The 22,413-nt window shown below is 40.6% G+C and overlaps 1 protein-coding gene across 5 annotated transcripts in view; it reads left to right on the top strand.

Annotated features, from left to right (window-relative positions):
* LOC144726000 (PTB domain-containing engulfment adapter protein 1-like) overlaps window positions 1-19,496 on the top strand; it is a 28,691-nt gene extending 9,195 nt beyond the window's left edge. For 4 of the 5 annotated variants that reach the window (XM_078604682.1, XM_078604685.1, XM_078604683.1 and 1 more), the window contains 9 exons: window positions 87-148; window positions 1,330-1,401; window positions 5,912-6,010; window positions 7,919-8,056; window positions 8,261-8,377; window positions 8,644-8,742; window positions 11,592-11,718; window positions 13,060-13,152; window positions 17,560-19,496. In XM_078604682.1, the coding sequence (XP_078460808.1) occupies window positions 87-148; window positions 1,330-1,401; window positions 5,912-6,010; window positions 7,919-8,056; window positions 8,261-8,377; window positions 8,644-8,742; window positions 11,592-11,718; window positions 13,060-13,152; window positions 17,560-17,579 (827 nt within the window). In that variant the 3' untranslated portion in view covers window positions 17,580-19,496. The remainder of the gene's footprint in view (window positions 1-86; window positions 149-1,329; window positions 1,402-5,911; window positions 6,011-7,918; window positions 8,057-8,260; window positions 8,378-8,643; window positions 8,743-11,591; window positions 11,719-13,059; window positions 13,153-17,559) is intronic. The other variant, XM_078604686.1, reaches the window with a different exon arrangement.
* Window positions 19,497-22,413: the final 2,917 nt, after the last annotated feature.

The following is a 22,413-nucleotide window of genomic DNA, read 5'->3' as shown; positions in this document are numbered from 1 at the left end:
TCCATTTTTTTCTGTCTGATTGAAGTTACACAGTGTGTGTGTGAACATAACGCAATGTCCAATTGTGCATCTTTATTTCACAACAGATAAATCGTGGATTCATACCCCTGAGATGCTCACGAAGAGTTGCGTGTCATACAGTGTCAAGGTACAGGAAACTAAATCATTCATGATTCCATTCCAAGATGTAATCGTCTGAATGTCAATACTAAGATTTAATGGACAGATAGGCAATATGGCTTGCAACTACATATTTGTAACTTTATTGCCTTAACTACATAATATAAAAAAATGTGTGTAAACGCGCCCTGCATGTAGTATTGTTATTGCTGCTGTCTTCTAATTACACGCAGTAGGATTGGAATTTGAGCGTTAATGTTGTCTATTTCAATAGCCATTAAGTTATAAATGATATTTTAGTAGATATATAAACATACAGCTCTATTTGCATTTTTACTAAAAGGACATACTGTATGCAACAATGTGCAGTGTTTTAGTTATTCTTCGCTTCATATAAAGAAAATTAGTATTTCCCGAATGGAAAACAAAGAGGCTGTGATAAGAGGCCAATTCTATTCCAAGAGTTTGGAAATCTTTTATTAATGTGTATCGTTACTCAGAGCTTAGAAATGGTCCAAATGGAAAAATATATCTGTACAGGCCTCTTCATTTATAATCTCCATCTGAATCCCTCTGCAACATGTGCTGTTAAGTACAGAAAAACGTGAAAAGAATTCACTCCTGTGCTATAATTCTAGATTTGAAGCTTTCGTGACTGCAAGGAATCATATTCTTAGGTCCCACCTGATGACGGAGACTTGTGTTGCCTCCGAAACGTCGTGATTTTTGTTTTTGTTTTTATTTTATTTTATTTTCATTAGTTTTGATGTTTTACCTACGTGACTTTACCGAAAAAACCTAAGAATATGATTCCTGTGCTATACTTTGTAAATATCATGTGTACTGTAAACACAATGCTATGAAGTGGAATATGAAAATTTTGCGTGAAACGCTCCCTAGTGGTAATATGCACAATCACATTCGTTTAACGATATACTTTATCCTAAACTTGGAATCGGTAAATTTCTTCTGGTGATTTAACACCCATATCTGCAAACACAATGATTTTTTTAAACCTCTATATTTGATGTGACAATGTGATTGTGTGTGTGGGCAAAGTCCCATCCGTGACCTCCTGCCAGCGGGCGTTCGACACTTCACGTGGCCTCAAGGTGCACATGGCCTGGTACAAGCGTCATGGTGACGTCACCGCCACTTAGTGGCTAATGGCGTTTGTTGTTGTTGTTATGTTATGTGTGTGCATTTCAGTACCTAGGTAGTTGTGAGGTATCTCAGCCCAAAGGTTCTGAAGTTGTAAAAGATGCCGTGAGAAAACTCAAGGTAAGTTTTCGTCTATAATTGAAATAGATATTGAAGTATACTGCTATTGACCCTTTGCATGTTGAAATCGCCATATTTCATAATAATGACTTTTTTAACGCGCCAGATTTCGCAGACAAGTTAGCAACTCAGGCGTGGAGCCAAGCTCAGGGCTGCTCAAAAGCCTGACCCAGACAGACAGAGGCCTTTAGATGTTTCTTAAAAGTCAGAGTGCATTTGATATTGTGGATGTGCAAAGGGATAGAGTTCCACACCGAGGGGGCGATAGCAGAGAATCGACATGAGGCTGTGACAGTTCGAGACCTTGGTGTCTGAGAGAGATTTTGAGATAACGCTGCGTAGAGTTCTACCATGAGCTTCAATGCAAGGCGAGAGTAGTGAGGCGAGGTATGGTGGCTACGAACACCAAACCTAGGACCAATAGACCTTCACACTGCCCCAAATATAAATTTTAAGGCAGTGTGTATCCATGGCTAATTCACTTAAAACTAAATTTTTAATAGTTGCTTTTCATTGGCCATATTAAATCATTAATTGCCATATTAACCCTTTGACGTATTTGTACATCCGATACTATTCCGATGAAGAAAAACCGAAATAAAATTACTTCATCAGTACCGAGGCTCCCACAAGGCCAGGCTCGAAGGCGCGTGCCACAGTTTGGCGCCAGCTACCATCGAGTGCGGTGGTGTCGCTACAATTCTCTGCAGTGAATACAATGTCTTTAAAAACAATGGCGCTATGCCTCTAAATAAAATTTGCGCGAACTGCTTGCGCATTCCGAGAGCGGTGAACAGGACTTCACCCTGCAACTTGCAGACATCTCCAAATGGGAAAGGGTTAAAACAAACAAAATAAAAACTGGTGACGATTTCGTTTTTTCTATGAGTCACCATGGTGGCTCACTCACTTAATCGCTGCCCTGACAAACGAGGTAAAGTGGTGAAATCTTTACTCTGGAGCTTGCTACTGCAGTCATTTGGTAGCGCATGTATCACACTTTGCCTGATGTGTTGGGTTCTGCCTCAGCTATGGGATAGAAGATGCTGTCCCATTAAACACCTATTATGTGACCGCTGGGGTTGCCCCTCCTTTCACCCTGTGAAGTCTCCACCACGATGTGTATATAGATAAGGAGATTGCAAGAGTTGTATTGAAAATCACATTTAATGAAACACATTTTCCCATGCGTTTCAAATACCTTGGCAAGCATCAACATGAATTATTATAATCACGCTTACTCTTTGGTTCTTTCGGTAAAGTCACGTAGGTAGAAAAATAATAAAATAAAACAAAACATTTCGATCGCAACACAAGCGGTCGTCCTCAGGGACATTTCACTGTCTCCAGATGATTTGCTTGTCAGCTTCGATGTAGTCTCTCTGTTCACCAAGGTACCTGTACCTGACACCAAAGCAGTCATTGAAGTCTTGGTCCAACAGGGACTGAATCCTGATGTACCAACTTTGGTGAGGCACTGCCTTACCAAGACGTACTTCATCTGGAATGGTACATTCTAGAAAACAAAATGAAGGTACCCCTATGGGTTCTCCCTTATCACGAGTGGTAGCGAATGTTTTCATGGAGAAATTTGAAACAGATGCCATCCTGACATCCACCCTACGTCCTTCCCTGTGGAAGCGATACGTAGATGATACTTTCGTCATCTGGCCACATGGCCAGCCAGCACTGAACCAGTTTTTCAACCACATCAATTCCATACACCCATCCATCAAATTCACCATGGAAGTGGAAAATGATGACAAGCTCCCATTCCTGTATGTTTTGATCGAAAAGAGACCTGATGACTCATTGGAATATTCCGTTTACAGGAAAGCCACCCACACGGATTCCTATCTAAAGCCTGACTCCACCACCATCCGGCCCAGAAGAACTCCCTCATCAAAACACTACATGATAGGGCCCGCTGCATCTCTGACCAGCGCCTCCTAGCCAGTGAATTGGAGCACGTACACCAAGCCCTCAAGTTGAATGGATACTCAGACCGCACAATCCGCAAAGCTGTATCCCCAACCATGGGGAGAGGACCCAATCAAAACCATCACTTTGCCATACATAGCAGGTGTTACCAAATATATTTCCAAAATCTTAAAAAAACACAAGATCCAGGTCCAATTCAATACAGTGCACAAAATCCGTGATTTGATCCCATCTGTGAAGGATGTCATTCCTTACATGCAATACCCTGGTGTCTACAAACTAAGTTGTGTCTGCGGCAGCAATTACATTGGGGAAATGAAACGAAATGTCTTGGACCGTGTTCGCGAACACAAGGCAGATTTGAAACGCGGCAGAACCAATATCTCTGCATTGTTATAATGGAGTGGGCTCGCACGATATTGTTTTTTCCGAGACCAAGGTACTCTGCAAACCTTCGGGCTACCATCAATTATTTATCCATGAAGCCATCCAGACATATCAACACAGAGACAATTTCAACCGAGAAGATCGGTATAAGCTGAGCAATCATTGGAAGGACGTTATTAACCAAGCTAAGTCGTCACTTGCTGTGGTGCTTCCATTCTTCCCTGCCGTTTGGCTGTTATCTCCGACTCTGAGTTGCATTGCCCTGTTGGGTGCCTCTGCATTAACGGGCTGGGATCTCACTAACACGGCCACTTCTGTTCCCTTAGCCTCGATGTATCGATGGTTCTGGCTGTGTGATGGGCTGTGTGTCTCACTGGCGCGACCACCGTTGCGGTGGTTCTCTTGCGTGGACGCGCTTGCCTCACAGCGCAGTTGGCAGCGCCGCAGCTTGTGTTACACATAGACATGACATTAACTTGCGAATCCCCCTAATCTTCCTGCCTAATCTCTCCCATCAACATAGTGCTAATTTCCCATTAACACTGCTGTTGTGCGCATATGCGGGGGCGATACTCTTATGCGGCGATGGAAGCTCATTTCATGCTAATTTCCCTCCCTAATCTCTCTCCCTAATCTCCCCCATTAACACAACTGACGTGCTTGTGTCGGGGATGGAATTCCTTTCCAGCTCAGACCCCGCTTGCTTGCCCATCGCCACGTCAATAACCTCTTGTTGTAACAGCTCTCTCGCTGGTTCAGCAGTTCCACTGCTGGATTATATTTTCCACCTGAGGACGACCGTTTGTGTTGCGATCGAAACGTCGTGATACATTATTTGTGTTTTATTTTATTTTATTATTTTTATACCTATGTGACTTTACCAAAATAACCAAAGAGTATGGATTTCTGCAGTCACGAAAGCTTCAAATCAAGATTGATAATTACGCTTGTTTACCCAGGAAAGCCTCACCATGAGTCTCAATACTTTTCAGGAGGGTCCAGCCAAGTGTTTTTTTGCAGTCGGGGACGATGCTCTTATGTTTAATCCTAAAATGATGATTTTTCACAGATACTTTTGCAACATTATGATATTCGGCCAATACCAGTTAAATTGCACGTTTGTTTTAGCTGTCTATGTGAGGAAACTGGAGAACTTGGAGGAAAGCCATGGGGAAAATGGGGAGAACATACAAACGCCACACAGAAAGACATCCAATTCGTGAATCAATCCCAGGCCCTTTTTGCTGTCGGGCGTTAACTGTTACCACTGCGCCACCCTGCCACCCAAATAGATTTTGTTCATTAAGTCATGCCGTATTAGGCATAAGGGACAGAACAGCATTTCCAGACATGCTTTGATACGTAATTGTGAAGTGTGATGTTGTGTTGTATGTTATTGGTACATTTCATCGCAATCACTTTTGTTGCAGAAGGTCGGGGACAGAGGGAGCAGTATTCTTTTCTCTGGTGGTTGACAACACAACGACATGTGTTGTTTCATTATAAATGCATATTTTATAACTAACTTTAGATTTCATTGAGACAGATCGCTCTCGAAGCCTACTAGATCACAGGTCGATCACCAATGGGAAGAATACCAGGGGAGCTGTAGCTTTGATTGGAGTCCTCACAAGCCCAACAGCCTGGACTCGATGCAGCCTCACAGCCCAGTGCAGTCTTTATGAAACAAGCAAAGTCAACGCATTCCATGAATGATATCCTCCAACGTGCGTTGATTATCTACAGCCCAATTGCCAATCCACTGCTGAATGTGAGCCTCCCCATGCCGCGCAGGTCATCGAGTTTTCTTGACCATACTTTCAACAAGCCGGTCATTGTGGGTTGGTGAAAGTGGAGGAGCATAGATATGAGAGAATATGAGTGCAGTACAACAACAAAAAATGTCCACTGCCCACCACATTAGCCTGTCAAGCCCTGTGACAACTTGCGTGTGCACAGTGGTCACCCATCCAAGCGTTATCCAGGGCTCAACCACTGCTTAGCTTTCTGAGATTTGGCGAAATTGGCATCTTTCCCGGTGACGTGGTCATGGGTTACGTTGACACTATATCAAACAAAATTGTATTTACAGTGGTTTTGTTAACATGTGTGTATGTATGTATAATAATTTAATCTATAAGAGTGTACGTAAACTTGTTTTCGAAACTCTTTTGTCACACAGTTTGCGTGCCACCTGAAAAAATCCGAAGGTCAAAAACTTCCAAAAGTTGAACTTCAGGTGTCTATACGAGGTGTGGAAATCTTGGATCCCAAATCAAAGGTAACGGTTACAAAGATGATGACAAATTAAGAAAACACATTGGCAACATATTGTGTATTATACCATATATGGCATCTTGCTTTAATGGTTATTAATTTCAATATTACCTTACTACTATATAACTTTAATGCAAGCTGTTATCTTTTTACAACTGGTCAAAGGTGGAACACAAACATAATAATTCTCGCGGAAAAAATTGATACAATGCATCTGTGAAGTTTCCAATGATAAAGAAATGAGGGGGGGGGATTATATTTCAATTGGGCTTTTGTTATCATCTCACGAGTCACATTTCACTTCGGTACTCTGCAGTGAGCAGTGCATCCACTGTGTTACAGCATGGTCATAGAAGATGACATCACACAAATATTTTACTAGGCCCCTTTATTCTACAGTACACACAGTGCTGTCCCACATCCGACCATATACTGTAGCTGCATATGAGTGAGTTCAAACTGCATATAATGCATTTTGGGTATAAATAGGTTACATGTGTATATGCAAAATCGCACAAACCGAACCCGAAGAAAAGATCGGGAAACCTGTTTAGTAAAATATCTTCGTACAGAAATGTCACATTAAATTACGTCCATCTGTGGTACTGAGTCATTGGTGTAAATTCAATATATCTTTGGTGGGGACCAGTATGCTGGATGACCGCTGGTCACCTTTGACATCGTGGCACCCATTTGATTGACTCCAGCAGGAATGTGAGCTCAGTGGTCTCCTGACACACCTGACCTTTTGTTTGTAAATTGGTCACTTTTCCAGAACATGACATGGGCAGAAAAAATGCAAGTTCAGGCACAAAAAAATTATGCCTAAAAACTACTAATAAAACACCAAATGCGAGTACGTAGAGCAAACTAGCAAAATCAAAAAAATATTTCTGTATATTTTTAGAAAGGTCCCCTTAAAATTATTTTTATTTGCATCACAAACGGTTATACGTGGATAATGTGCACAGAAGGCAAAACACGGAATGTCAATACCCCACACGCCACTTCATAACGACAAGATGCAGAACAATGACAACGAAAAGAAATCCCATGAGCAACACATGCACCGTGCGTGTCAAACCATGCCCCTTGTGGCGCATGTGGTCCAACAAGCAGGTTTCGTGTAAGACTAAAGGTTTACCTTTTACAGTTCCATGTCGGAGCTGCAGGTGGCGGTACTACTCTATTCTTAACAATGCCTTAAGCTAGATTTGAAGTTTTCGTGACTGCAAGGATTCATACTCTTTGGTTTTTTCGGTAAAGTCACGTAGGTGAAACATTTAAATAAATTAAATCGCGACGTTTCGGGCGCAACACAAGCGTCCTTCTTTAGGTGGGGACAACTTGGCGAAAGTACACCGCTTAAGAAGGACGCTTGTGTTGTGCCCGAAACGTCGTGATTTAATTTATTTTAGTTTTTTACCTACGTGACTTTACCGAAAAAAACAAAGAGAATGCCTTAAGCATTGTCAGGATACTTACTCCCTGCCAACTTGCAGAGTAGGCTGAAATTGATTGCAGGTCCCTTTATAACACCCATGTTATCCGCAGCCTAATGATACAGTGTTGCATTGCGAAATCAGGAATAGGTTAGAGTCTTTAAACCTTAGAGCTTACAGCTTTTAACACCTGTGCCACTTTGCCCAGCCAGAATGCTCCGGCTATAAATGATGCGGTTTTGCTCCTGCAGTGGGTGAATGTGACGGTGCAATTAAATGCTTTGTGAAAGGGGGACCCCCATAGAGTGCATGTGACCTGTGTTTTGACCCGCCTTGAAGCTGGTGCTGTGCAACCTTCCTGAAGAAGGCCAATGAGCTGTGTGGCTGGGATCTTCCTTTCTTCTCAGTGACTACAAAACCCTGTTGTTATTTTTATTTCAGCCGTTGTTTTGTGTCTCCCATTTTCACAGGAAAGTCAACATAACTGTCCACTCCACCGAATATCTTTCTGTGCTGATGACAAGACGGATAAGCGCATCCTTGCTTTCATTTGCAAAGATGCTGAAACTGACCAGCATTTTTGCTTTGCATTTGACAGCGAGAAATCGGTGGGTTTATTATTTATTTGATGACATGAAAGTCTCCACTGCATTATGCGCAGAACTGATGTTTGTTTGCCATGGAATGTGAATGCCATCATTGTAAGGAACACACTTTAACCGAACTATTGGTTATGTTGTATACAAGATACAAGTCATAATAATACACTTTATCAAATGTTGCAATTACAGTATCTGTTTTTATAATTTTAGGCTGAAGAAATTACGTTGAGCATTGGACAGGCTTTTGATTTGGCCTACAGAAAGTTTCTTGAATCTGGTGGCAAAGACGTGGAGTCAAAGAAACAAGTGATTGCTTTGCAGAAAAGGGTAAGATGGATATATTTTAAAGCACAGTATTCTATTATTTATATACATGTTTAAAAAATATGTGTATATATATCATCGTTTTACGACATCTGTTAAGACGCATACCAGGTGTGGCATAGTCAAGAACAACGTGCCAGGAGATACACATTAAAGCCACGTTATTTAACTTGCACATGAATACAAAATGCATTGTTCGACAAGATTATCGGAATTCTAAAATGCTACTCGGATGTGAATGTCATTACATGCACCGTTACGCATTCTAGGTTACTGAACTTGAAACAGAGAATGGTGAACTCCAGAAGAAAATTGAAAAACTAGAGGAAAGGCTCAAAAGCACACACGTGGTTGTTCACACAGAGGAGGTGAGACGTGCACACTGTTGGGATTCCACTGTATTTGATCGATGCATGTAGCAATCATACTCAGATTTATTAGGAATAAAAAAACAAGTATGATCATTGAAACATTCCATTAATTACATGTTAAATCATGAAATGAAGCTACCAGTGATAATACTGAAGGGATCACTTAAATAGACTGACAAACACCTGTATATATTTCTTTACTTTTCTTCACTCTTTCAGCCAGATTACAAATATAAAAACCCTATCTCTTACACTGCCTCTGAGAAAACGAATTCCAATATACTTTTACATCTACCTTTAAGTTCCATCCCTCTGAATTTCTGTATAATGTTTAAGTTTGAGAGATAAATAACGTACCTGTATTTACATTGGGTGGTGGTACATTGAGCGGGAGGATGGCACAGTAGTAGCCCTTTTTGCCTCACAGCAAAAAGGCCTTGAGTTCGATTTCAAATTCAGGTGCCTCTGTGTAGCATTAGTAAGTTCTCACCCCATTCTTACTGGCTTTCTTCCAGGTTCTCCAGTTTCCTTCCATGGGCAAAATTAATATATGTAGAATGTAACTGGTATTGGCCAAACATTACAATGCAAAACATTTTTTATTTCAAATTACGCACTTGGAATTGCACGTAGCAGCATCGCCCCCTACAGCAAAAACTTGCGAGGACCCTCCTGAAAAATAGGCTTTCCTGGGTAAACAAGCGTAATAACAACACATTTAGTTGTCTGTCAATTAGCGTTTATTGCACAGTGTTTGCTTTCCTGCCCCTCTTCCTAAATAGATGTTTCCATTGCAAGTGTGTGTCGGATACACGTACACGGGTAAACGATAAAATGGGTGCAAGTGCAACAGAAATGGCACAAGTCAAATAGATATTGCTGTTGTGTGGAATCTCATCGCTACCCAATGCCAATCCGTGTTTGTGCGTTAACTGAATGGCACCAGTTCTCTGCATGTAAAAAGCAACCGTGTCACCTGTCTAATCTTAAGATGCACATGAAAGAGAATTTGCTTAATGTCACAAGTATTTTTATTGCCATATAAACTACATTGTGCTATAATATTGTAATGGAGCTAATTTAAATGTATTAGTCTTATACCCAAATCACGTCTCGTTTGTGATACAAACATGTAATACTCTTTATGTAAAAAAAAAATGAATATGACATTTTGATTTGGATTTTAAATACAGTATTTTTATCGTAACAACGTCAAACGCAAATTGGCTTTGTTCCATATTTGCAATGTACGTCCAACTATATTCTAACACAGGAGGGCAGCAAAAACCTGTTGATGTTAAATGCTAGTGTAGTGCATAGTGAGCTGCTTAAGTTGAGGATGTACCGCATGTACAAGATGCAATGCTACTATGGTTTATATAAATTACAGTAATTATGTTGAGACCATACATTTTACTTTTAATGAAAGACTATAAAATAATAACGTGGAGAATATATCCTATCAGTAAAACATTATCTTGTTTCAGAAATTATTTTACTAGATGTATTTATCTTGAACAACAATGTATGTTAAATAGCTTTAAATCCATAATTTGAGCTTTTGTTTTCTTTTAAGTGGGATCCAGTGTTTTTAAGATGGCCTTCATTTAACAAATAGGCATACCTTTTTGCAAATCTAAAAACCACATAGTTGCTTGCTTATGAGTGCTAACAGCATGAAATTGGTCATATCTGTTGTGTTGAACAGTGGCCAGTGGAAAATGCTGAGAATGAAGTCTTCTTGGCTCGAATATCATTGTTATTTACAGTCCGTGAATATATTTCCCTTTTTGTAGTGTGTTCACTGAAGCGGGGAATTTATAATTGAAAGTTCTAGAGATGCCAGGTGTGCAACGTTCAGCGTATGGGCCTGTTCCTGTTCCACCAGCATGATGCTCCCTCTTCAGGATGTCTCGTCGTTTTTTGTTGTTGTTGCTTCTCATTTTGCTGCAGCACTCACAGGGCCTTGTGCTCTGTGTGGTTGCCTGGATCAGTCAGCCTTGCCAGATGTGAGATCCTTACCCAACTACTCTTTGGCCCTCCTGCCTGTGAGCTCCTGCTGCTGCCTGGAAATCTATGATCTGCTCTACAGCACACCGCACAACAGCCCCCACTATGAATGCTGTTGTAAAATCACTGGAACCCTCAACCCTTGTAAGGCCTCTGTTTTGAGGCAAGGATCCATGTTCATCGAACATATTACGACTACAGCGTACAATGCACATGTATACAAATAACATTTACAATGAGGGACACAGAAGCATTTGGACATTGTAAAGTGTAATGTAGATATTCATGGAGAGCTTTCCTCTCCTAAGATCCAGAATTTAATCGTTCAAAAGCTAGCACTTCCAAGACAGCGTAGAATGTCAGGGATGTACTTATATATCTGCACTCCCATATTCAAAGCTTTTGCCTTTCTTTACTTTTTCCTATGAATTTTCTGGATCCATTTGATGAGTACTATGTATTATGTGACAAACTTGCACAATTACTGAGAGGTTTCTTTTTTTCTCTCTGTGCATTTTGTTTTCATAACTTGGTAAGTTTGCACTCAGGTGTCGTATCCAATAGATGAATTTGGTCAATTGCAAAGTGTTTTTAATGGCAGTATAAAGCAAATACACTTCCTACATTTTCCAGAAGGCATTTGATGATACAGATGAGAACTCCGTTATTTCCACGTACAGCGGTACACAGCAGTAGATTATCATTTAGTCGCCTTTTGAGGTATTATTTTGTTAAACTCCGTAGCGTGCATTCGATCAAACCACTTGGGGTTGGGTACTTTGTTCGCGAGCTGAATGTCGATATCGTCCTGTCTTTGTGGCTGCTTGTTCACGCAGGGACTCAATGGGGTGTTCGACGGAGTGGCATCGGCTGACCTCTTCGACATGGTGCCCTTTTCCCCAGCATCCCCTGCCACCTCCCCGACTGCTCCGCCACCAATTCCTAGTCGAGCTGCCGAGAGAGGTGCCACCAGCATGTTGGGAAAAGCCTTGTGTGTGCGCGCGCCTCAACCGAAACCCTTGTGTGCGTGTGTGTGTGCGCATCTGCGTATGTATGTACACAGATGCGGTTGTGTAGCGGTTTGCACGTTGCGCTACGAACCCGGCGACCCGAGTTCGATTCCCGCTCACGGCCACCACCAGTGAAAAAGATCTGAACTGGTCCTGGGCCTCCCCTAGGCCGACTCGGCCTCAAATGAGTACCTGGTGCGATGTGTAAACATCGCCACTAGGGAGTCGAAGGCAGTCTGGCGTGGTGCTGGTCACCTACCCCCTCGTGTGCCGTGCCGGCCTTCATAGGTGCTACTCGCTTAACAGCATTTGCCCCAACGGTCTGTTACAGGCTGCATAGGGGATCTTTATGTATGTATGTATGTTGAATTTATCTTGCACCGTATTTAGCCAACCATGCTAATCAGAGATGCGTGTGTGTGTGTCTTTGTGTTAAAGACACAGTGTGTGGGGACCAGTGGGCACAGTGGTTTGTGCACTGCACTATGAACCCTGTAAAACCTACCGTGGATTCCGAGCCCTGGCTAACATCAGTGTCGCGTTATATCAGCATTTATCGTGGGCCTTCCCATGGCTAGACTCGGCCTTAAATAAATACCTAGTGTGCTGTGCACTGGGAAAACAAAAACGACCAGGCATAGTGCTAGCAATACCACACCCTCATGTCCCATGCCAGCCTTCATAACTTCTCGCTCACACCACTTGACCAAACAGTCTGCTAAAGTGTATATTGGGGGATATTTGTCTTTGTGTACGTGTTTACTTGGCCCCCTCTATATCTGTTTGTGGGTCTGTGTGCTCTTTCACTAGAACCCGTGTGTGTGTGTGTCTGCATGTTTGTATGTGTCTGTGTGTGTGTGTACCTTGTGTATGTGTTTCTGTGGATATACTCCTCAACTGGAACCTCTTATGGTGTATGTGCTGTGTGTCTCTGTGTGTGGTCCTCCGCTGGGATTTCTTTAAAATATTCTGGGGGTGGAGAGAAAAGGAAACGAGTTTTAATGTCAGATGAATCTAAGGTTGAGCATGTTCTTTTTGCCAATAATATATCAAAATCACGACATTGGTGATGGTAGTTTGTATATAAAAGAACAGCACACAAGCCTGAGTGCTTTGTATTGTATGTGATTTACTAAATGGATTAATTTTCCTTCATAATTTGTTTATAAAGTGCTATTTTTTTAAATTTATAATTTCACAGGTGATTAAGGATTTATTATTAGTAGTATTATTTTCCTCTACTACAAGTTAACCCTTTGACCTGAGAGTAATTGTGTATTATTTTGGAATGCAGCTAAGGACATATTTGGAGCAGAACCTTTTGACCCCATTACTAACCGAGGAGCTGGGCCACCCATTGCAAGTGCCAGCCTGGCAGATTTTCCAGGTAAGAATTACAATGCCATCAAATAAAACGACGTTTTATTCTTAGGTTATTTATGCAATGACATCCATTGGGGCATTTTATTAGGAAATGCATTTATTTGCATTTGATTGCAATGGGTCTGGAATTACACGTATATAAACCATTCATAAAGATCATATGCAACTTAATAATGGGAAATTTAGAGGCCAATCAACTAATGACCACATATATTATAAGATTCGAGGAAATAAAGATTAATATCAAGTACCATCATGCTGAAAAAGCATGGCATTCAGTAGAAACTGATGCAGTCATCCAAGCTCTTACAAAACCAAGACCAATTGTCAGAACTGATCTTGAGGATGAAAGAGCTTTACTGGCATTATATGAAGAAATGCATTATCATCAACCATGATCTACCAACTTTTGGATGAACAACTCCCCAAGCCGTTGCCATCTCCCATGGGCTCGCGATGCAAACATCCACTGAGCATCTTTTAATGAGCTGATTTCATCCCTCCGCTCTGCGGTATGTCCTCTTCGGCATGCTTCCTCCTATGGCTGCCTCTCCATTGTTAGTCTCAACCACCAGCTATCATCAATGACGTGTCCTTTACCATGCCCAAAATAATTATTTACAGCCAATATTATTTCCCCGATCTTGTGTCTGTTCTCTAATCTGTGTTCTTCCTGTCGCTTCGTGCAATTCCTAGCATGCACCTCTCGGTCCTTCTTTGTCCACTTATCAACCCTTGTTGTTCCATGTTCTTTGTCAATGTCCACGTTTCCGATCCATGTGTCATAGCGGGTATTATGCACTGATTGCAAACATTTTTTGTTTATGCACATCGGAATGTTGCTTTTCATGATTAAGTTCAGTTTTTCTAAAAACACTCATACCTAGTCTTGCCTGCCTCTATAATTTTGATCCCGAAACGCATTCACTAACTGCCCTTGGTGTAAGTACTCTCATGTCTATTCCAGTTTCGTTCTTCTGACATGTCTCCGTTTGTTCAAATAACTTGATGTGCATGACCTTAGTCTTGTTCATGTGTTACCTTGGAGCCACACTTTTGAAGCCTTATTTATTACGTTTTTCCATCATTTCCCAGAGTGCATTTCTATTGGTTGCTACAATGATTATTTCGCCAGCAAATCCGAGATGGTTAATGGAGCGTTCAAAAAAAGCATTGCAGACATCAACACGAACATGCACAACCCGTGCATATGGTGAATAGCAACGACAACAATACTTGTGCATAGTCAACATGGACGGTCAAACTTGGAATAATTTGCACAAACTAACATTGTCAGGAACAAACACATCTACGTTGGGATGAAACATTATTTTGAAAAGGTTCAAAATAGTTAGCACAATTGTAGGACTATATGTGTTTGTACAGTATGTTGCTTAAGAACATAAAATATTTCACCTTTTTTTATAACGTATTGATAAAATATACTTAAGCAATGTCGAAAAGTAATGCAGCTTCGGGCTATCTACTCTGAAGCAGGGTTCATGTCAAATATGTGGAGCACGGTGTTTGGCTGTCTTGGCTTGATGTCCTCTGGAATATGCGTCGTCAATCGCACTGTTCTCCAGACCCGTGGGTGCTGCCTCCATCTCCCCCAACCCCCCAATGTCGTCTCTCACCACAACCCCACCCCTATGCAGAAGTGCACACATACCTATGTACAGTGCATGGAAACTTACATGTACCTGAACAGTGAACACCAATGATATCACATTCCCGAAACCGACATGAATAATGATGCACCACAGTCCACTTGGCAGCCTCTGTCGTGCAGAGTACATTTTTTTCATTTCCATTTTAGCATTTGTATCTATGAGAACAGTTATTTTCCACTACGCCCACTGCTAAACTGCATGTTGCACAGACACCGAACTTTGACGTGCACCTCGAGATAAAACACGTCCATGTTTTGTTTGTTTCAGTGGCCTTAATTGTGGAATGTGTTGAACCAAAATTTGGGTAGGGACGATGGGTCCGATGCTGAAACGTTGGCCCTCATTGCATACAGTGCTGGTCACCAATTTGAAATACGTATGTGCTGTGCTCTGTTAACATTCGTAACGATTCCACCTTGCAGATGGGGCTCGGGATATTTTTTCCCTTTCCAAAGCAGTTGGCTCAAAACAAAGCCCCGATTGTTTTACGCTGAGGAGCGTAGTTTTTTTTTGCTCGGCCTTCCAACCGCATGTGTACGGACACCCTGTATACTTCCAATTGTACATTGTGTGGAGGGTTGGATTATCATGCAGTAACAATGTCACATATCGCAATAAATCCTAACATCTAATATCTGCTCTAGTTTCTATGATGTGCTGTCAGCTAAAGATTGTAAGCTTTGCTGTTGTGTTATTCAATGCAACCACGCGTTGCTCTGTGTGGGCATTAATAGAGATGATGCCTTAGCTCTCCTTATCAAGTCAGAGGTGGGGAACACAAAGAGATTAGTGGGAATAGTTTATTAATCATTTAATGTCTGTATGACCATATTTTTGGAGGTATAGGCCATTCAATCAGTGGACTTCCCAAGAAGTAATTTTTCCCTACCTGCAGGGATTTATTTAGTTTTTAACAGGTATTTAAGAAGCCTACATTTTGCCATAAAGCCGTTGTGTGTATTCCGTCCCCCCCCCCCTTTCGTTCTTAGTTGAGATTGTCGTAAAAAAAAAAGGTTGAACAACATCTGAAAATGTTATATATATATAACAAAAACGAGGTTAGCAATATATGAATTGTGTAATTCCCTAGGCCACTCGTGTTATTGTTATTGAAATGTATTCCCATTATAATTATCATCATCATCATCATGTATTACTTGTTCGTACAATTGCATTATTTCTGTGTAAATGTACTTTGAAAGTATTTCCTCAATGGATGGGGTGGTTTTCCAATACAATAAGCATTGGAATTTTGTGGAGAAATGTGGACAACGTTGTAATGTAATGAGGTTAACTTTACTTCACTCAAGGAAGATGTACTCGATAGAGTGCCTGCATTTTGTGCATTCTCACATGTTTCTCCTCACCCTAAACACATGTGGCTTTGATGTTCAAAAGCAGAACTAATCCGGTCTTAACTTTGATCTCGTAGCCATGAAGGCAATGTTGCATGATCTTTAAGTCACCTGCTGCTTGTGTGTACAATACGCTTGTGAGAGTGTGATGCTCAGTTGGACGAATCGCATTGAGAACTGCTCATATTTACAATCTTAACGGTGGGGCTGTGATGATGTGACCTCGGTAACCCGAGTTGAGTTCCTGACCGTGGCTAACACCAGTGGAAAAAAAATTAACCCCTAAAAACAAAGTTTTTCACTATAAATCCTTTATATGCGTGGCGGCTAGAGTCCTCTCGTCCTCTGGCTTGAGATGGCTGCCACCTATGGGTCAGATGATTGCCTGCCACCATTAAGCAATTGGTAATTAAATATAATAATTTTTTTTTTCCTAAAAAGTGTAAAATTTTGGAAAAAAATGTTCACGAAAATAGTCACGCACAACGAGTCTGTGTGCAAAATGTCAGCTCGATCGGATCACGGGAAGTGGGTTAAAAAAACGACCGAAAGATTTGCACGGTCGTAAGCGCGCAAGCAAACAAGTGAACTTAATATTAAGGATTTAATGACATCTTAACTGTGTATGGGCTCCTTCACTGAACCTGCACTGCCGAATTTCATAAAGTATAAGTCAAACGGCACCCGTGACCAACAAAGTGTGGAGACGCCTTAATTCAGCATTGGCATGATAATGAGCTGTTCTGTAATTATATAGTACTATAGCAATCCTAATTGTGCTGCGGTTGTTTGGTGCCATTTAATCTGTTGAGAAACGAGCCAGCCTTGTTGTAAAGTTCACCATATTGTTCCATGCCTCTTTTATTACTTTTATTCTACATAGAGTATTGTGACTTGCATTCTATCTCATTAAAATAATACCGAAACAGGAGGATTTCTCGACAAATCTGACTGGCCGCCTGATGAGGCTGGTTGTAATTACCGGCGAAACGTCGTACTCGAATTGTAAATGTTCTGGGTTCACTCTCCAACACACCGGTGTGCTGAACCAGTAACGAAATGGCATGTTTTGTTTACGTGGCAAACCTCACCAATTGGCTGTGTCGGGTGGTGGCAGATTTAACGGCAAATTTATATTTACGCGATTTAACCCCAAAACCTTGTGGATAAAAAAAAATCTGTTAATCCATTCCTCATATTCTTGTTAATTCCATGGTTGTTTATTTGTAATACACACACAGGCTATTGTTGCAACAAAAAAAGTTATTGCTCCTCAGTGGACTTTTTCCCTGGTAAATAAATAATCTAACGGCAGCTGTGTTCTAACACATACGTGCCTTGGGTTGATTTGACAAGCGAACTATATCTTTCCCTGTCCCATAGGCGCGCCTCCAGGATCATAGGACCTTGACCATGGAGGACATCGCTGTCTTTTTGATCCTTCCATAGGACTGGTGCCTGTGCTTGATCATCACTGGATATTGAATGCATCCTCTTCTACGGAGATTCCTGTTGGCATCCACGATCAACCACCTCGGACATAACATGTAGCAGCATCATGACAGCCATGATATATTATTGGTAGCATAAGTACCACCACCACACAACAATGTGCACACAACGGTTATACGTTTGGCCACGCCAATGAACACACCGTCGTTATGACAGCCACCAAATTGCCTCGTGGTCGCACAAGGGTAAAAGTCGTGTTCCTTAAATAACGGAGAATATACAGCCAAAATAATCACGATTTTCCCATTTTCAGCAAGTATTTTATTTCATTAGCAACATACATTTCGACAATCATAAACACACTGTATATAAAAAAAATCACTGCTTAAAATGTTAGCCTTCAAATGGATATATTTTTATACCTTTCCATGTATTACATTTCAATAGCAATTTTAGTCGCATGTAAACCAATGCCATTTATTAATATAAAATATTGCACAAACTGTAACATCTACTGATATAAAGCAGAACTGAATATTAATATACATGTAATTGTTTTTAGAGAAAAAAGGTTGACTCAAATTTGTATATCACCTTGAGAGTATTGCATGGTGAAATTGAGTGATAATTTAAGATAACACAAAAACAATACATTAATGGCTTCCTTTGATTTTATTACGCTTCCAAGGGTATATCATAGATACATGTTTTAGAAATTAACAGTGCTATTATAATATAGGATATGGAAACAATGTAAGTCCACGTTTTACGTCAACCTGATAATATTTGAGAAAAGCATCGCACGAGCATTCAATGCCTACCATGTATGACGGCCTTCCAGGGTGAACCTAATCGCCACCTAAAGCAATGGAAAGTATTTCTGGCTGCAAGGAACACAGAAATCATTGTACCACTACTGAGTAGCTCTGTGATTGTAGTGCATTCTGTGGGTATTTGTAAGTTGGCAGGATATAATGTGGGCAGTGCTGTGATAAGTGTGCATTAAAGAAAAGGCTCTTTTTTAGACTAAAACATACCTTTTTAGCCTGGGCAATTTGATGATCACTGCCAGTAACATAAACGTGAGAGTGGAATAAGCACTCGGACCATGAATCTATTGGAGATGATGTCTTATGATTTGAGCATCAAGTTTGCATGCATTTGACCAAAACATAAAAAGCTTTACTGTGGTGCTTTACCACCTTAGAAATGTTTGTATACTCATCAGGGTGTCATTTCCTGTATTTTATACACATTTTAAGCATTTGTGATATGTTCATTAACATGATATTTTATATACACCAAATGCTTTTGCTCACATGTTTACCAAAAACTTACAATTTTGTGAAAGTACGCAGCATGTTGATGAGTGTTTCTCTTGTGTGCTCGCACTTGGTGGAGGGCTGCCTCAAAGATGTGCTGAGTTCCATTACTTTTAAATGTATAGCTGTCATATTTTACGAAAGATTCGACATTATTACCAAAGTATGCAGTTAAACAAATTACATTTGACAATCGTAACTTTTTTTAAAATATATATATAAAACGTTACACTTTGAGAAAATCAGAAAAGAGGGGTTAGAGCATGCTGGGCCATATGTTTTCCATATGTTTACCTGCAGAATGTGTTTTTGGAAATGTGTTTTGGTGTACCCCAATCAGCAGCAGTGGCACAACGTGGTTGATTAGCTTCCGGGCCACGACTTTCACAATGACGCAGCATGGCGAGTCCCCTTGTAGGTGCAGTATGTGCCTCGGTGGACTATTGCTCCCAATAGTGGTTTGACCTCTGAACCCAGTCTTAGCATCATTTTCTTATTGCGCTGTTAAAATGTATTTCTCACATAATAAAAAAAATGATTACCCGAGTTTTTTTTGTATTGTGTGTTTACCAAATGTGTTCCCTGTGATTACTAAGCATACGTGCTATACGATTACCAAATATCTATCACAAAATGAATAGTTTTAAGCATTTTTGAACCAGATATTTACGAGAAAATACCGAAAAAATATGTTATGTTTTTTAAGCTGTCTCGGCTCGTTTACCTGCTTCTCAGCATGAGCATTTGTATATCCTTTAAGTGACAGCAATCACTAAGTTTACATTCACCAGTGTTGAAGATGAGGGTAATTTAATGTTCTTAGGTTTTTTCGGTAAAGTCACGTAGGTAAGCTATCGTGCTGTGACGGTTCCACCTGAAGACGGAGGCTTGTGTTGCCTCCGAAACGTCGTGATTTTTATTTTATTTACTTTTATTAATTTAAATTTTTTACCTACGTGACTTTACCGAAAACACCTAAGAATATGAATCCTTGCAGTCACGAAAACTTCAAATTGTAAATGTAGTACAAAATGACATCTGAAAGTGGAATTTCTGAAGGTGGCCAGTTGGCTCTAGGGCCGAGCGCTCTGTCAGATCGACACTGCTGAGATCTTGGGTAAGAATGTGAGCCCATCAACCTTTGGTTGAAACCGGGTTCTCAAGTGAAGCGAGTTGTTACTCGTCTTATTCTGGTTAAGCACTCCTAAACCAAGTTATGTTCGGCTTATGATTGAGCTCATTCAGGCTTGGAGAATCTCAACATGTATGGCTTCAGTGGCGTGATTAAAATGCTTTGCAGGATAAATTGAACGTGTGCCCCCTGTGTGGATAAAGATGCCCCTTGATGTAACTTCAGAAATAGTTCTGAAACTACCTCTTCTGGGGGTCATTTTTTTGACACGGGGTCCACACTGCTAGCCGTTAGCTTTCCAAAATGGAAATGTATGTTCTGGTAACGTGATGCTGATGTATGAGTCGGAATATAATTGAAGAAGCATGTTATAGCTTTTGAGAAATAGATTCAAAATGTATTCAGCGTGTTTTGTTCAGAAGACAAACTAGTGAAACACGTGATGCGCCCAAATTCACACGCAACATGTGCATACTGTGACATATTACACGAAGAGTCAATATCCTTGTAAAACTAAGAAATAGTGTTCCTTATCGCGTGAGCCACGGGCTGCCGTGAGCAGCCTGAGCCAACCTGAGACATCTCGTGTTCAAGATTTGAGTGGAAATGCCAAAGATGTGATGAGCCACACTTAAGGCAGTCCGTTAAAGAATATGGGTATCAAGAAACATCCAAAACTGGCCTATGAGCCACATCATTTCGGTGACTGTGGTAACTTAAGATATCCGAATAAAAAAAAAAAATTGCTCATCATTTGCTTGCGAGAATGTGCGGTTGAACGTGTATTTTCAATGCAACGGAATTTTTCTTTTATATTTTACTATACACACATGAGGAGAGAAAGTGGGGGGTTTTATTGCTTTCATCATTTGCAAAACATTTGGTTGTTGCCATTGGCAGAGGGTGGTGATGTAGGTATTTCTGGCATGACAAAACCACCAGCCTCCGTTCGAGACACCTCTAACGTGTTCCAGATGTGTATTGTGTTTCTGTCGCACCCGTTACTTCAAGGACCCTACACATTGCCCACTGTTTTACAGCGTACCGAGTTCTTACCGATGACTCGCTTTAAACCCAATAGATTTTTGTACGCAAGATAACTTTGTAGGTTGGAAACATCTTTTTCTTACGGCATTTTATAGTTAGCATTAATCTTGTAAAGGATTTGTATAAGTTATACCATCATCAGCATACACTTAAAGTAGTAAATAAACGATCTCAATGTTTAAGTACAAAATAAAGTAAGTAATGGCAAAAATGAAGACATTTCTGTGTTGAGCAACGTTCGAGTAGGATTTTTTTTTATGTTTAAGCTCATCTTAAAATGTAGCACTCAAAGTAACTTCTTGGCTGTAACGCGGTCTAAGTTCATTTTCCTGTGTGGGTGCCTGTCTATGCAAAACGAGACTGCACACATTTTGTTTTTATCTAAACATTTCTTTACTCAATGTAACACAGCTTGATGCACAAATAATATCTACAATAACCAAGGCGTCGTCGCATTTTTATTAATTTAGTTTAACTTAATAATATTATTACAATAATAACCAATGTCAATTGACTTTTGGATCAATTTAGTTTCAGAGTACTCGGTGCATCTTCACTTAATGGACTGGCCAAATTGTCTTTTTTATATATTGCTGCCCTTCCAAATACTTATTTACCACACAAAAAACGCCAATAGCCACACACACATCGTCATACGCCACTACCTTGATGTTACGCAGAGTTTCTTTTGACAAAACAACGGCCACCAATCCCATATTTCTGAGCTCAGAGTTGTGGACATGGCGTGGTCGGTTTGAAAATGCACGGGCAGGTCGAGACAGTTGTTATGTCAGTCGAAGAAATTTGGGCCCGTTTTTTTTTAATATTGCATGACGTAGCACTGCGAAGGTGGAAGTACAATATACTGCGGACTGTAATGCCGTGCTTTGGAAGCAGGGTTGGCGGATCTTGGAGAGATTATTGTGCGTAAGGCAAAGACAAATTCTGGGATAAGAGGTGCTAAGAATAGGCAGAGCGGCAATTCGACTGCTGGACTTGTCCCTGTGGGTTTTCCGTGTTATTCTCTTATCGGTGTGGATTTTCTCCAGATTCCGACAATAAAAAAAATACCTAAACAGTTACGGACTAAACATCCCAAGTGGGATTTACATTTGGCTTAATCAATGATCTGTTGTTAATATGTGAGTTGATGAACCCATTCGTGTGTACTATTGAGTGTTGTCCACTCACTCGTGTAGTTGTTCTCCAACTCAAACGGAACAACATAAAATTGCATAAAAACAATATGAAATATAGAAATAAATAGCATTAAAGGTGCAAAAA

The sequence above is a fragment of the Lampetra planeri genome, chromosome 2, assembly GCF_965212315.1.
Source record: "Lampetra planeri chromosome 2, kcLamPlan1.2.h2, whole genome shotgun sequence".
NCBI classification, from domain to species: Eukaryota; Metazoa; Chordata; class Hyperoartia; order Petromyzontiformes; family Petromyzontidae; genus Lampetra; species Lampetra planeri.
This window is presented reverse-complemented; position numbering and strand designations above follow the sequence as displayed.